This window comes from Oreochromis niloticus, linkage group LG20, assembly GCF_001858045.2.
Source record: "Oreochromis niloticus isolate F11D_XX linkage group LG20, O_niloticus_UMD_NMBU, whole genome shotgun sequence".
NCBI classification, from domain to species: domain Eukaryota; kingdom Metazoa; phylum Chordata; class Actinopteri; order Cichliformes; family Cichlidae; genus Oreochromis; species Oreochromis niloticus.
Genome location: NC_031984.2, coordinates 1,753,495 through 1,770,004, shown reverse-complemented (window position 1 = coordinate 1,770,004; position 16,510 = coordinate 1,753,495). Strand labels below are relative to the sequence as shown.

Sequence of the window (16,510 nt, the reverse complement as noted above, 5' to 3'; positions counted from 1 at the left end):
AATTGCCCAAACACAGTGTTCAGACCGGATATGCGCTACCCGTTAAAGGGGGCGAAGAAATCAGGCCGAAGTTTGAAAAATGAAATGGGTTAACTCGATAGAGGAGGTTTCCAAAGGTTGAGAAAATAATCTAGAACCTTTTACCAGGAGAAAGCTAATTGTATCTTTTACACTTTACAGTGTGCACTGAGGGAAGTCAGGAATAGTTTAAATTAGGATTGAAAAAAAATTAAACTAGGTGAAAAAAGCGGGTGTAGCAAGTAGATTTAGGGCAGCTCACAGCCTGGCGTAAACGCAAGGTGTCGTCACACAGCTTAAGTTATTTGTTTGATTTATTTTTATGACAAAATAATAAGGAAACATTGAAAACATACAACCCGTTGAGGAGACAGATAGGGTTGGGGAATTGAAAGGTTTTGTTTGTTTAGCATAATTTCTTTTGTTATATTTTAGCTTTAACAGGGAACATGCCTCTAACAAAGCAAGAACAATACAGAATCCACATCTGAACCGAAGAATAAAACAGTGAAATGTGGATTATTAAATATTAGGTCTCTCACCGCCGGAAGATGATTGAATAAAGAAAGACAGGTACTTATGTAGGTTAGCATAAGGTGGAGTCCAACAGAAGCAAGGCACCCTACATGCGCACAGCATGCAGCAGGGGTTGCCAAAATAATGTAGAAAACAGCACATGTAGTGAGAGAACACCCACTAAAAGTTCTGACTACACACAGTGTGGTGGCATATGTGAACTCGCAGGCGTTCACTATGACATCATTAGCACAACAGAGACTGAGTAAAGTTTTAGATGCTCCAAATCTGACATTTACACATGAAGGAATCAATATGGCAGATTTAATGGGATCAGGAGAACCTCATGATTGTACTAAGAAAGCAGAAGTTGAAGGGAAAGTCAGGGAAGATTTAAAAGCAGAACCTATCCCTGGAGCTGAGGATTGGTTCATAGATGGCTGCTGTCATCGTGATGAAGAAGGATCGAAAGCAGGCTATGCTATAGTCTGCAAACAAGGAACTGAATTTGAGCCCACGAGGAACTCCAGCAGTGGAAGGAGCCACGCTGGACGGGTCCGTATGAGGTCATTGCCAGAACAACTACAGCAGGTCAACTAAAAGGGAAAGGCGATACCTGGTATCATTGGTCGCAGTGTGCGCCAGCACATGAGAGTTTGGTAGAGGAAAACTCCTCTACACCCAACACAGGTGTCAACGATAACGAGCAGAGGCAAAATAAATCCTCTCACCTGTGCAACGGGCCAACCTGGGTCTACCTGGGAGGCCGAAGGAAGAAGAGGAGCAGCGCAGAAGGTCGCCACGCCAGCAGAAAGGAGCGGTGACAAGTTGAGGACTCCACAAAAGCAGGGGAGTTTCATTCCAGGATACAAAGTTTATATAACATGATGCAAACACACGAATCAGAGACACGTAATGAGAAAAAACTTATTAAAATGTTCCTTACAACTACATGTTTATTGTATACAGTGATATTAACTATGGCTGTGTTGTTTATTGTCTATATTTTGCAGGGCACTCCGGACCACTTGTCTGAACACGGAGGCCAGTCCAGCCCAGCACTTCCTGAGACTGTAGTTGCTAAAACAGGATCGGTAAAAAAGACAAAAGCGCGAGGTGTCAGGTAAAGGTGATGAGTGTCTCAGCATGAATAATGGCATAGAGTTGAATTATGTTAAAGGGTCTACCAGCTCATTCACATTTGATTTGTGTGACGTTATTAAGTGTACAGGAGCTAGTAGTAGCTGGAGAGCGTATGATGTACGGGTCTGCAATCACCCCATGATATGCTTAGGGCAAATTTAGTTGATGCAAAGTCTAAGCCGCTCGCAGAAAGCTTAATCACCATTCTGACTGATCAGATGGTAACTTTGGGAACAGTAGCTCAAAAGGAACAGGAACCAAAAGAGAGATTACTTCTGACAACAGATTACTTTACACTGAAGCCTAAGGATTTGATTGAGCGTGCCACCGGTTTCAAGGACAGTAACCTCTGGCTTGATTGGGTGGCTCAAAATGCTAGAGAACAACATGTATCTGACTGTGTTGCCTGTGCTTCAGCTAGGTCACGGTTGTTTACAGAGCCCGCACCATTGCATTAGAGGATGAGTGGGGCTATGATTGTATGTTACAGTTAACTAGAAGTGCAGTGACTACTGGCAACTGTACTTTGTTGTCCAGACTTTTCCCTGCCGTTTCAAAGCAGACAGCAGTGGGACCATTTATGCCAAAACAAGATAACTACACATGTTTTAACTTTTCTACAGATAATGAAAAGTACAAGGTGGGAGAGATCGACCCAACTTGGTGTGCCGTCACACTCCAGGGACGAACCACCAACAATGTAAGCGACTCTAGCACGATAATTGGAACATGATCAAGAAGTGGGCTCTATTATTACTGTGGGGAAAATACTCTGTTAGTTCATGTTCCTATGGGAAGTGTAGGGACATGTGCGATGGTGCGATTGGGAGCTCCGGTCATGCTTATTGGGAACCAGGTAAAGGCTATTTCACAACACAACACACGTACCTTAGCCGCTAGAGGTAAGAGACAAATTTTGGCCAAAAGAGGGACCCAGGGTACACATGCATATGACCCTAGGTTAAACTCTCCGACCTGGATAGACTCTATTGGAGTGCCCAGGAGAGTTCCAGATGAGTACAAGCTGGTAAATCCGATAGTGGTAGGATTTGAAAGTATATTTCTTTGGGTGACACCTAATAAGAATGTTGATCGCATTAACTATGTTCATTGCAATCTGCTGAGACTCTCTAACCTAACCAGGGATGCCATGATGGGGTTCGCAGAACAATTGGGTCCGAGTTTGCTGATGGGAAATCGAATGGCCCTTAACATGAGAAGGGAGGCGTGTGCGCCATATTCGGAGACATGTGCTGCACTTTTATCCCTAATAATACTGCCCCAGATGGCTCAGTAACCCGAGCTCTGGAGGGCTTGAAAACTTTGTCTAAAACTATGCATGAGCACTCAGGTATCGAAAATCTGCTGGCGTCCTGGATGACATCTGTGTTTGGACAATGGAAAGGTGTGGCTATGTCAGTGATGTTTTCTTTGACTGTACTTTTGGGAATACTGGTCATCGCTAGTTGTTGTATCATTCCTTGTGTCAGAGGATTGTTGGTAAGGATAATGGCGAGGGTTCCTAACCCTGGCTGGGTTGAGGGCATCTACCAGATGAACTTAGAACCCATAGAGTGGGGCAGGGAGTGATACAGCATGAGGTATGGTGACATTCCTTGTTGGAATGTCAAAAGAGGGAATGTTGGGATTTAGAGATTCTCTTATTGCTGCCATATAATCTGCCTTATGATAAATGTATTAATAACATGTTTTAGAGTATTATTTTAACAGTAATATTGTTTACAGGGTTCATATTGCATTGAAAATGTTTGTCATCACATTCATTCTATTCACAGGTTTAGTTTATTTTATACACATTGCATATCTGTGCTTGTTTAGAGTTGATGTTCTATCCAAGAGGGTTTTAAGCTTCACTGGTGAGAGTGTCCAGGTGATACATGTTGAGGGAAGATGAGAACATAGCAGGTTAATTGCATGCATGCTTACAATACACATAAATCTAGTAGCAGGCCTGAGCCAAGGCCCAAGTGTCTTCTGCTCCTTGTTTGAAACTTGCTGCAATTTAGTCTACTTAGTGATTAATGACGAGTGTCCATTTTTAGCTCTTAGAGACCCTGTAGCTTGAAGTTGGTTACCTTAAAAGGCAAGTGTCTTTGACCTCTTTGTAACTGGCTGCCCTTTTAGCGACCTGGTAACAGATGACTGGAGGAGATAACCAGCCCTCAGATACTCTGAAGGCTTAAGACTATGATTGTGCATGGAAGGTGTTATCAAAAAGAGAAGTTATATGTCTGTTTATAGTTATTAGAGATGTACAAGATGTACCCTTGTCTGTAAACAATGACTGGACATAATGTATTTTTGACCTGTATTGACGTGTATGTGGGGGTGTGATCCTCTATGCTATAAAACCAGAACTCAGTGTATTTTTGTCAGAGCAAAGCAGGCCATATGCTGATGATTGTTCTCCGTTGTCAATAAACTCATCGTTTGATTGCACTTTTCTGGGCCTCCGTCGTTTGTTGTCTGGTCTGCAGTTGATCGATCTCGCTTCAGTCCCTAAATCAAAACTTCCTTCCGATCTGAGCAGGACATCTATGATCTCTATTGGAATTAATATTGTAGTGGTCCTGAGTGGAGGCGCTACATTCATTTGATGGAAATACTTCCAAAGTCTGGCTGAAATGCTGCCTGAATCACTTCCTCAAAAAAGTCTTCAGTGTGTTTTGGCAGAAGCTGACAGTTACAGACATTAAGATGAGTTTGCAGCTCTCAGCGTCGGGTTGCAAATTTTGAAGCCAATATGAGAACCTTATCCCACCAACGCTGTGGAGGTTCAGCTTTTAGATCCAATTAAAATCAATCACTCATAATGATTTTCTGGAAAAGAGTAGAATTCTTAGAACAGAGTTTAGTAAACATTGTCATATGAACAGCAGAACAGCACATTTACAGCAGAAATAAGACATAGAAAGCAACACAAACAAAAGCAAAGCAACCTCGGGGTGCAGAGCCTTAAAGCACAAACAGAAAACACACACAAAAGACAGACAGGAAGGAAGCAGCAGAAAAAAGCTACCTAACGCATATCGGACTCATGTAGGATCAGCGACCCCTCCTCCTGCCGTCGGGCATCCTTTCATCCTTTGTTTTTTCTTTTCATCTTCCACTTATGACACACACGCCCCTTACACTATAACTTCTTGCCAACCAGTCTCTCATCCATCACTGCATTGGGTCCCTTTGACAGTTTCATGGCCAAAGTGAGTCTGAAAGTCTACAGAAAACCAGTTAATCAGGTAATCATTCAACAATTTTGTTGGGCTTGTATGCCAGACATGAACTGCTATCCATGCTGAGTAAGCGTTATTTCATCGCCTTCTGGTGTTTGAGGTGAGAACCAGAATCCCAGGTACACGCCCTGCAAAGGCCGGGCTTATTTGCTTACAGAGACATTGAAAGGGTGGTACACTTCTGCTTTACAGTCATTTAAAGAGCTGCCTGCTTTTACCTTACAGCCGTTTAAGGGGCCTTATGTTTTTATCTTACAGTCCCAGAAAGGGCTGCAGGCCTTTGCTTTGCAGTCATCCAAACAGCTGCGTGCTTCTGTTGTACAGTTAAATGCAGCTGCATGCTGAGAAGGGTCCTATGAGCATACTTTGGCAGTGCCAAGCTGAATTAACCGTTTGGTGGGTCACAGTTGGCCATAACACTATCAAAGGTTTCTTGCTGATCCTCAGTGTTACATTTCTAAATAGTATTGATCAGCATGTGTTCATACAACAAGTGGCACAAAGTTTTTCACTAACATAATGGTAGATATATTTGACCTAAATATAACAGCCGTGTGATTCAAACATGCAGGTTAAATGCTAAACACAGTGACTTCACTATATATATATGACACTTCATTGTGAGTATGCATCGTATATACCAAGGGCGTAGATTTGGCATGGACGGAAGGGACATGTCCCCACCAATATCCACCGATTACTGAATTGTTCCCACCAATAATTTGATCTCTTCGAGTAAAGAAAAACAAACCCGATAGAAAGAAAAAAAATGATCTGTCAACGTCTCATTCACCCAGCGGTGCAGAAAGATCTAAATTACGTTCTCTACTGGAGTCCTACGTCATGTGACAAATATGACCAATGTTTTAGCAGCGGCGAGCCTGCGCTGCGAGGACCTGCAGGGAGGAGAGGAGGATGGCAGCAAAGAGGAAGAACCTGGATATAAGAAAGTATTTTTCAAAGAAACCTGTCAGTCACTTAAAGTCAAGTTCACTCATAAAATGTGTCCGTCATAATAACGTTACAGGCTATGCTAGGCCATACATGCAACCCCCCCACCCCGATTTTTCCGGGAGAATCCCGAATGTCAGTGGCCCTCCCGAAAATCTCCCGGAGCCACCATCCTCCCCAATTTCTCCTGATTTTCAAGAATTTCCGCCAGCGTCCTGTTATATTTTAGACAGCAAGGAGCAGACGGCAGAGTTTCACTCCACCGAGAGAGCTCGTGACGTAATTCTGAAGGCTAGACCGTCCAATTTCACACTTGCTCATTTCCGGTCTACCCGGCTTTCGGAGGACACGGCCCACTTAGACCGCGAAGGCAAGGTGCTCAGGTGGACATAAATAAACACTGTAAGATTCAAGTTTTTTGTATGTAACATGTATACCACTCCTCCCCCCCAACAGCCCTTTTGAATGTCTCCCTAACTCTGAGGTCTCCAGGTTGGCAAGTATGTGCTAGGCTTTGGCCCACATCTGTCTAAAATTGTATGTAACCATGAATAACGTGTTGCCATGTCCACCAGGAGAGACTGGACAGTATAGATGTAAAACAAACATGCCAGCAGTTTATCTCAGTTAACGAGAGGAGCAGGCATGTGTTTGGCTCCTTCACAGAGTGGACATTGAGTTGTTGTGTGGGACACCAGTAATCCATGTCTGTTGCTGTAACAGTAGTCCATGTTGAGAATAAACAGCTCACTGATTTGATCGGGGCAATAGTGCCTAAAATGTTGCATAATTTTACTGAGAGATCTTTTACTTTGTGGTAATCTTAGATGAGTAGTTTTATGGACAAAAACCAGCAGGTCATTCAGTGTTCCCTTAGTGCTAATGTATCAGAGATGTTGGTGCACTATAACTGAAGTAATGTTGTTAAGTCCTTAATTATTGTCATGACTGTATTTGAAGCCATTTTTATTTTTGTATGATACCTGATTTATATGGAATATGGCTGAAGTAAACTAAAGCCTAAAATACTTAGTCAGTCATTTGTATAATAGTAATTTAACATTATATAATTCACATATAAAACTATGACTTGTGATTTTAAATGGCATGTAGAATAGCATATGTAGGCAAGTATATTTCTCCTTTTGTTATTAAGAAGCAAAGACAAAAAGGAAAAAAAAAAAAGAAACAGGGCAAAGTTGGGTGGTTGAATCATCCGTCCCCACCAATGCCAAAACCAAATCTACACCCTTGGTATATACGATTACACATAATTTATGAAAGTAACTATGATTACATGTCTAGTGTATACAGCTATATATGTCATAATAAAATCCACAACATCAGGTTTGGCTTTTCTGGCTTCTCAGTAACTTCCTCACAGCCGCGGCTGCTTCATCGTGTAACTGACTCCCAGCTGGTTACTACTGTAACTCCCAGCTGACCCTGTTGGTTCCAGTGTACACCTGTCCTGTCCTCTCACCTCACCTGTAATGGTTTTAACTGACTGATGTGTTTCGAGTTCCTTCTGCTGATTTCAGTAAATCTCCTGCATGGACTCCATGCTTGTCTCATTGTTTGTGTTTACCAATCTAAACATTATGGAAAATGTGGCAGCTGATCAACAGTTTCATCTTTATTTGTTCTCTTTTTTCAGGAGGAAGACGACTCGAGCAAACTCACCTACTCTGAGGTGAATTTGTCCAAGAGGACTTTTGGCTCATGTGTCCAAGTCCTGGTGGCCAAATGCTCGTCCTCGAGCCCTGGACCCAGCTCAGGAGTGGGACCACAGTAACCCAGACCCACTGAGCAGGAAACTGGACCATTTTTTGTCATCACAGAGATTTCCCCTTTGCTAAATTGTAAGTATTAAAATCTTCCAGTGTGTCACAACTTCAGAGTCAGTCATGAAAACAAATAAATTGGGGGTTTTCTTTCGGACTGCACGTCCATCATAGACTTCACACTCTGACATGGTGTAACTTACAAGCACTCAGCACAGCTTATTTTTAACTTTAGTAATATGAACTTCCTCTATTTGCTTCTGCAATGAGTATCAGCCCACTGTTTAAAACTAATGCTGTAAAAAGTTTTTTTTATTTAAGGAAATTCGTTAAAGAGAACAACCACAGCAACTCTGCACACACTGAAGTTCATATTTACCAAAGACATTCAGATTCTGAATGTTAATGTCAGTTCATGGTTATTGGAGATGTTTCCTCTTTGTTCTTTGTGAGAATAAAATAATTTTCCATCTTAAAACAGTGAAAGATATTAAATGTTCACTCAGTGCTGTTGAGCAATAAGTTTGTCAAACTTGGTCAGTGTTGACGTTCAGCTTCCTGTTCTGCACGAGCTGACCTCAGACTCAGAGAGATAGCATTAACAGGAAGTCGAGCTGTTGCAGCTGTTATAGACAAAAACAGCCTTAATGCAACTTTTTAAAATGGACACGAATGATCCTCTTTTCTGGGTCTTTGTGCTCGATGTCATGTTAGTTGTGATGTAATATTTAAGTTTCATTATTATGTCCAGTCAAAATGAAACTAAGTTAATTAAATAAGGAATTATCTAATAAAAAAAAATGAACACAAGATTCAAAAGATCTTACGGAAAAGCTCAGATCTTTAATGAAGGTCGGACAGATTTACAACCTGAGAGTCAGCAGATACTGAAATACTGTGAAGTCTCAAGAACAATATGTACATATAACAATGACACTTATGATCATTTAAGAGTTTTAATATTAGAAGAAGACTAAATGAATTTTAGCTGAGTTGGAAGAATCAGCTGGACACATCATCACATTTATAATTCGTGCTGTGAATTCTGGTTTCAGAGATAAATGTAAATGTAAAGATTTGCATGAATGAGCAGGAAGCCCTGCAGCAGACTCACAGACGGATGCAGAGGGGAGGAGTGTGGAGGTGTGTGCTGTGTGTTTGGAGGAGGGACTCCTTCAGTTAGAGAAGTGAGGCGTCACAAGTTCCTGGTTTCCAGTGAAGAAGAAGAGAGGCAGCAGTAAACCATCAGAGCCTCATCATGAAAGTCCATCACACTCTGATCTGCTTCTTCTTCCTTTGTGAGTACATTCACTTTTTCTTTCTGTCACTCTCATTCTTCCAACATGTTTCTTTCTATTGTTAAACATGATGATCAGAGTCAGCTATGAGTCACTTTCATGGACGCTTCTTCCATTCAAACTGCTTTTATTCATGATTTCATGGATCTGTTTGTGGCCAGTATGGACAGAAGAAACCATCACAGTGAGCACATTCATGGACATGTCAGCTGCTCACTTTGGCTTTAGGACTTGATCACATGTGAAACCATCATTTCAAACACAGCTCATTACAAGTGTTTCTTACTTCCTCAGAATAAACTGGACAGTCAGTAAAATAAAGGGAACAAACTCAGCCTGCTGCCTTCAGAGTTTATCGACTTAGCTGAACTTTAATTTGACTAAACTGAGAAAATCTGCCTGCAAACATTTTGTTCCTGATAACTCAGATTAAACAGAATAAAGTGCCTCACATCCTGCAGCCAAATATAAAACTGTGAGTCATCGCCTAAAACCAAAGTATGAAGAAAAACTGACATGTTAAACTTTTAGTTTCCTCCTGATCACAAACAGCTTAGTGTCAGAGCTCTAACAGGACTGGATGTGGATCTTTGTTCTGATCGATGAGGAGAGAAGAGTGAAACTAAGATGATGTTTAAACTCTGAGCTCTCAGTGTTTCACATTCAGACTTTAGTGTGTCTGTGTGTGGATGCTGTGATCAGACTGCAGCTTCTTACAGGAAGTACAAACAGTAACTATTGATGGTTCTTGTTTCCAGCAGCTCTGCAGGATGGAAACGCTGAAGTCAGCATCAACAACAACATTTCCTTTGGAGTCGTTGGAAGAAATCTAACAGCTGAATTCTCCTTTTCTGCTGGAACATGGAAAATGTTCTGCAGAGGAGAATGTAAAGGAGGAAACATTCTTATTAATACAACAGATGAGAAGCATCAAAGTCACAGATACAGCACTGGATATGTAATTGTAGAAAGTGCTCCTACTTTGTCTGTGAGCATCACACAGCTGATCATGTCTGATGCTGGACAGTACAGCTGTGGTGTGGGTGGATCTCCATCATCAGTTTCATACAGACAGTTTGAAGTTGTTGTTGCTGAAGGTGAGTTTCAGTTTAAACTGTGCAAATGTTGATTTCTCTGTTTTGTCTTTTGTCTCTGAAAGTCTGAAGAAAGTTTTATAAAACTTTGGAAACTCTGAGATTTTTACTTTACTTCATCTTTTTATCAGTTTTCGGAGTCAATGACTCTGAACAAACTTCTCTTTACCAAACTGTGTTTTTTAAACTCTAGTTATGTATATAACTATGGAAAAGAACATTCCTGCCATAATCTCCATCATGTCAGGATGATGTGAGTGAATCGTGCTGCACAGAACATCAGACACAGCTTGAAAAGGAGAAGCTGTGGTGGAGCTGTGTGGGCAGGAGACAATAACACGCTCTGTATGAGATTGGCTAATATGATATCTGAGGTATCGTCTAAGTGATCAGCTGATCTGTCTTTTGTGGTTGAGCTGGACTTCATGAGCAAGAACTAAACTGTGTTTTAAAATCAAAGGTTTGTGTGTAAATTAGAATTTATCTGTTTGATCCATATTTGTATTGCACAGTATTCACTGAGGAGTTTTTAACATCACATTATTCTCACGTTACTGGATTAAACTTGAGGCTCTGCTCTTTATCTGATGCCACAGCGAGTCACGGTTCATGGTTTCAGTAATGATGTTGGGTTTTTGATTGGATTTCCTCTGATCACCTGCACAGGAAGTGAAGCGTTCAGGGTTAAAGTCTGAGTTTCCTAAACCACGGTCCTGTGTGGACTCACTGAACCTGACACCAACATTTAACATGAAGCTTTTTACCAGCTCGCTAAGTTAACCCATTCGTTGCCAGTGTGTTCACATGAAAGAGGCGGGAGCAACATCTGACCAATCAGAAACATGGAGACGTGCTGACATCAGAGCAGCTGATTTTACAAAGTAAGATAAAACTATAAAGAGGTTAAACACATACAGTAATACAGACTGAAGTCATCTGTGTTAAAGGCTGCATGAACGCTGCGATCAGTAAGACTGTGAACGAGCTACTGGATTAATAAAGTTTAGGTTTTTGAAGCGACCTGTGTAAGTAATCAATGTCTCAGCTCATTAAAACACAGAGAATCTGATGGATTATAATTTATAATCAATATTTCATTAAATTCATGTTTTAAAAAAAGGTTTTAGTTTTTATTCGTTCAAATGCAGTTTAACTAGAGTTGTGGGCTTAGACTGTGTGCAAATCTGATGTGAGGTCAGCAAACAGCTGCTTGTTTTAGGATCAGATACTTTTGATCATAAAACTGCAACAGGAAGAAAAGAATCAGGGGATAAATTTGTATTTCAGAATTAATATTTCTTCAGGGATCATCAGGGAAAAGCAAAGACATTAAACACCACTGGAAAATTTTAGACCCTCCTACTATCTGCTCTCAGAGGTCTCGGGGTTTTCCAGAGATCTGATTGGACAGTAGGTTTCATACCTGGTGATCTGTGATCTGGAACATAACCTGCTCTGGAGCAGATTAGCTTAGCATATATATGAAATATAAACGGGTAATAAGTGAACCAGCTTCATATTAAAAAGCATGATTAACCCTGGAGTTACGTGGACAAGATTAAATCCTGCTTTGTACAGTAAACACAGTAAAACCTCCAGAGTGACACTAGCAGAGTGTCTGTATGTGTCCACTGTGTTATGATGATGTTATGATGATGGCACGAGGAGGTCGGACTGAATCAGAAGAATTCACTTCAAATCACTGTTGAATTCACTGTTCCAGCCACAGACTGGTTGAACTGGGCAGCTCCCAGTGTAACTGTGGCTCAAACTGGAGTTATTGTGATCAGACTGCATCATCTTCAGCACAGATAGTAACTATTGATCGTTTGTCTCTTTAACAGCACTGCTGGATGGAGACGATCCTGCTCAGCTGAAACACTTCTATAAAGAAACTGGAAGCTCTCTCACAGTCGGATGTTACTTTAAACAGTCTGGAGGACAAAAGTTCTTCTGCAGGGGAGAATGTGGAGAGGGCGAGGTTCTTCTTCAAACAGATGATGAAGATGCTTCCAAAGACAGATACAGAATTGGATTTAGAGGAACTTCAGAGGAGACATATGGAGGAGGAGGAATTGTGTATGTGACAATCACACAGCTGACTGAGTCTGACTCAGGACAGTACAGATGTTCTCTGAATCCATCTTCTGGTCAAGCTTCATTCAGAGTCTTTGAGATCAACGTCACAGATGGTGAGTTTTCCCTGAAAATGTTTTTAATGTTGCTAATTTAGTCATTGATAGCTGCTGGTGTTTCAGATAACCAGACATATTATCTAACAGCCACACTGTAGATAATGATTTGCACTTTTTCTGGAACTAAAATCTAATTTGACAGTTTTTCTGGAGCAGTATCAAAACTTGATGCTATTATAAAATCTGAATTTCAGAATCTTTCTTTACACTTTTATCCCAGATGTCAGATACTGCTGATCTATCAGACGCTGCTGATCTATCAGACGCTGCTGGTGTCTCACCTTTAAGAAAGAGGTGTTCTTTAACTTCGGTCATTTCCAAACTGGCTGCAGGAGGACTGAGCTGTCCTTTTTGTTAAAGTGCTACAACATCAGGTGGTGGGAAAGGTCACAAAGTTTGAAGACAGCAGTCTGTGTCCACTCTGAGGGATTTTGTGTTTGTGTCTTGGTTTCATGCACTGGTTTGGACACATATTAATGTTTGGCTATATTCAGAAAGAATAATATGTCAGTTAAAATACACCCAGCATGTTGAACAATGATACCTGCCTACTGTGATGTCAAAGATGTGATGTTACAAACATCCTTACTCACAGTGACACTGCAGCAGTCGTGTGACACACAGTGATGTGTGACTGAGTGTGTGAGCGGGCTGCTTTTTCTCAGATCTCTGCTTTTAAATAAGAACCACATCTAAACCAAACTTCACTCTCTGACCTTTCAGCAGTCGTCCAATCAGCCTTCTCACCTTCACTCACCTCCAGTGTAACCACGGAGCAGCCTGAGAAAACATCTGAAGGTACAATTGTGTCCACAGGTTTTTAAAGATCCTCCTCTGTACACGACCACTGTGGAATTTATATCAAACAATTTAGATAATTTAAAACTTTTAATAAAAACTCAAATGTTGATGGTTTGATTTAAAATCCACTGCTGTGGTCTACAGATATAAACTTACATAAAGATGTCCAAACACGTTTGGTATTAACTGGAGAATGAGACTGTTTAACACAGTCATGCAAAATATCTCCAACTTACCCTGAGTCTGAATTTAGGTGCATACAGGTAAATACTCACCTCAGGGGCCTCATGTTACTAACATGACAGAGAAAATACTGATTACATGCTGTATCAGGACATGTGAGTGTAAACTAACGTCTGAATCTGCTGCAGGTGTTTCGCTGCCTGTGGGTCTGACTGTGGCTGTCATCATCATCATCATCATCATCCTGTTATCAGTGTCTGTGCTGATATTCTGCAAGAAAAGATCTGCAAAACCAAAGAGTGAGGCAACAGGAAACACACACACACACACACACACAGGCAGTGTGTGTCTAAGAAGTCTTGAGTTGTAACAGTCACTGCAGCCGCTGTAACAGGCCGCCATGTTTAACTGCATCACCTGACTTCCTGTTGTTTTCAGCACACTCACACACACCTGTCCTCTCTCCTCACCTGCACTGCTTCAAACTCACTGATGTGTTTTTCAGATCCTCGTGTGGAAACAGAGTACGCTGCTGTCACAGAGGTGAGCTCCACGAACTCTGACATCATCAGAGTTTGATGTAACTGGATTTGAAGAAATACTTCTTCTTCTCTTGCAGACCAACAACGCCGTGTATGAGGAAATCAGAGACGAGGGCGGAGAGAAAGCTGCTCCTGTGGAAACCAGTTCAGTTTATGCTTTGGCCAAATACAACAACGCGCCTGAAACCACCGATGACTACAGCATGATCACTGCAGCCATGCCTGAGCACAGCGTAAGGAAAATGCTGCACAGAACAAACCGAAACTGCAAACTGGGAAAGGTTTTGTAACTGGGACATGCTCGTTGCCATTTTTCCTTTGTGTTGTTCATATTGTTTACTTCTGTTGTCTGTTGTGATGTGTCACATTTAGTTGCTTCTACTCGTGTTGATCTCGCCTCTTGAGCCAAAACCAACTCACAGTTTGCCAAATTACAGAACTCCTCTCATTGTCTTCACTGTTTCCTCTGTAACTTTGCTCTGTTTCACTACAGCATCAGTCTTTGCACAGATCAGGTTCATGTTGATTCCTGGTTTAATGTGTACTCCAGCATATTTTCATTTGTTGTTATAAAAAAATTTTTTAAATTAGGCAAGGAAAAAAAAATCTTTTTTTTCCAGACAGTAACATCTGCTGTAATATTTACACCTCTGATGAAGCCTCACAAGTGTTTATTTTAATGCCACACACAGTTTGTAATTGCAGAGAAATACTCTATTCATTTTGGGCGTGTCACTTCCAAGCAGGAACCTGAGAAAGACCCCTGGAGTTTAACAGGCTAGCTTCAGGAAACAACATAAACATATTGATAAAAAAAATATTACAGTAAAAACAATAAAATCTCTGTTTTTTGTTTTTGTTTTTCAGGATGAAGACGACTCGAGCAAACTCACCAAATCTGAGCTGAATAGTTCAAAACCAGACGTGGCCTCTGCCAGCAGCACCTCCCCTCAGCCTCAGGGAGACGCAGGCTCTGACCCGAGCCAGTCTCTAGAAAATCCACTGTATTCTACTACAGACTAGCTTCTATTCTGCTGATGGCATATTTTCTCCTGCAGTGTTCAAAATGAAGTCGTTCTCTCACAAAATGTGAGATTTTTTTAATGCAACAATGTGACAGTTTCAGGAAAACAGTTAAATACAGGAGAGCTTTGACTTTCTGATACACAAGCTGGGACGATGGGAAGAAATTCTGCTGTTGGCTAAAGTAACCAAACTAAAAACTAGGCTGAAGTTTCATATTTTACACGTTCATGCTTTACACTCTCATCCCTAAAGGAGTTTGTCATTCTTTACACTTAGCCAGAAGTAAACCGTTAAGAGTACAGACTGTACATTTTACTGAGCTAAAACCAAAAACTGTTTATTAATTTTATAATTAAATGCTGATTGTTTTTTACAGTGAAGTGGAGAGTGTTATTGGCAGAAGTGTCCTTCAGTGCATTCACATGAGGTCATAATAATGATTTGTTGTGTGTTGCTTAACAACCATGTTCACTATTACGTTTCATGCTAATGTTCTTTAAAGCTAATGTATTTTTAATTTATTTTAAATTGCTCTGCAGAGTATCTGTCAAATAAATGTTCAACTCATGGTTTTTGTTTTTGTTTTTTGTTTTTTGCATGTATAAAATCTTCCTATTTTATAAATAGTGTGAGATTGTAAACATCTGTTTCAGGCAGCAGCAAATACAGGAAGTCAGTAAGCTTGCATAAGATCTGTTCTTCACTGCCTCAGTATGACCTGTGCTGTTAACTGAAATTACCCTTGGAAACATTTACATATGTGATGATTAATGTCACCACTGTCATGTTTTCAGTCTGATTAGTAGTAGCTGAGAGAAGGACAGTAGGACAGATAAGGACAGCAGAGCGCTGTATGAGCATCTGTGGGACAGAAACACTCCCTCAGCAAAGACCTTCATCCTGTGATGCAGACGCAGGCTGTGAGAGTCTGTGTTGGTAACCAGAGGCTTCACAGGTATTTCAGGGGTTGTTCTGTCAGTTTGCTTATGAAAGGTTACTGTGAGAGGCTTTGAGACGGGAGCAGCTGGAAGCTGGATGAATCTGCTTTGATTCAGCCATTGATCATTTTCATTTCATTTTATTAGTTTCTCACTGTTTAAATTAAATAAATTCATACTCAATACTTTTAGGGCAGTTTTGCAACCCCAGTTGCCAGAAAAGTTCAAAGTTGTGTAAAAATTGAATCAAAAAATGAATTTAACAATCTGCAAATATTTCATTCACAATAGAACAGAAAATATATCAAATGTTTAAACTAAGAAAAGGTAATTTTTAAGAAAAAATAGAAAGAACAAAGAATAAGACAGGAAAAGAAACCCAGGCCTGTTTCAGTAAGTTACTTATTTTGCTACTGCATTGAGTATCACCCCACTGTTTAAAACTAATGCTGTACAATGTTTAATTACAATTTCTAGTTAAATAAATGAAACACTGGTGAAGAGTAAAGTCCCAGTAATGAGAGCAACCACACCGACTCTACAGATACTTAATGAAAGAAACGACCACAGCTGATCAGTATTACTCAGTGCTGAAAGTCTCAGCAGTAAATTGTTAGTGGGGATCAGGCGTTAGCTCCTAATCAGCACCTGTAAGCTGTCAGTACTGACTGGTCAGAAAAAGCTCATTGAACAACTCCAGCAGCTGTTTGCAGAGCCAGCTGTTCTGGTGGATATAAGGAAATGAGGAAAACAGGAGGAGCAGGTGA

At 40.7% G+C, this 16,510-nt stretch overlaps 1 protein-coding gene across 5 annotated transcripts; it reads left to right on the top strand.

Moving 5' to 3' along the window:
* The first annotated feature begins 8,721 nt into the window (after positions 1–8,721).
* On the top strand, positions 8,722–15,373 carry LOC100711744 (uncharacterized). 5 transcript variants are annotated; one of them, XM_025901949.1, is made up of 8 exons: positions 8,722–8,964; positions 9,726–10,061; positions 11,903–12,250; positions 12,977–13,051; positions 13,426–13,536; positions 13,743–13,780; positions 13,857–14,060; positions 14,647–15,373. In XM_025901949.1, the coding sequence occupies exons 1-8, from the start codon at positions 8,925–8,927 to the stop codon at positions 14,800–14,802; spliced, it is 1,308 nt and encodes a 435-aa protein (XP_025757734.1). In that variant the 5' UTR covers positions 8,722–8,924; the 3' UTR covers positions 14,803–15,373. The 5 variants fall into 5 exon arrangements, with proteins under 5 accessions (XP_025757734.1, XP_025757735.1, XP_025757733.1 ...); XM_025901950.1 differs by having other exon boundaries at positions 9,723–10,061; positions 12,980–13,051; XM_025901948.1 differs by having other exon boundaries at positions 9,723–10,061.
* The last annotated feature ends 1,137 nt before the right edge of the window (positions 15,374–16,510 follow it).

What these genes read in the sequence shown, in the direction of transcription:
- LOC100711744 (XM_025901948.1), top strand. Translation starts at nt 8,925, where the DNA reads ATGAAAGTCCATCACACTCTGATCTGCTTCTTCTTCCTTT. An exon ending in TGAGATCAACGTCACAGATG is followed by an intron (nt 12,251 to 12,976) that starts GTGAGTTTTCCC and finishes CTGACCTTTCAG; the next exon opens with CAGTCGTCCAATCAGCCTTC. An exon ending in GCCTGAGAAAACATCTGAAG is followed by an intron (nt 13,052 to 13,425) that starts GTACAATTGTGT and finishes AATCTGCTGCAG; the next exon opens with GTGTTTCGCTGCCTGTGGGT.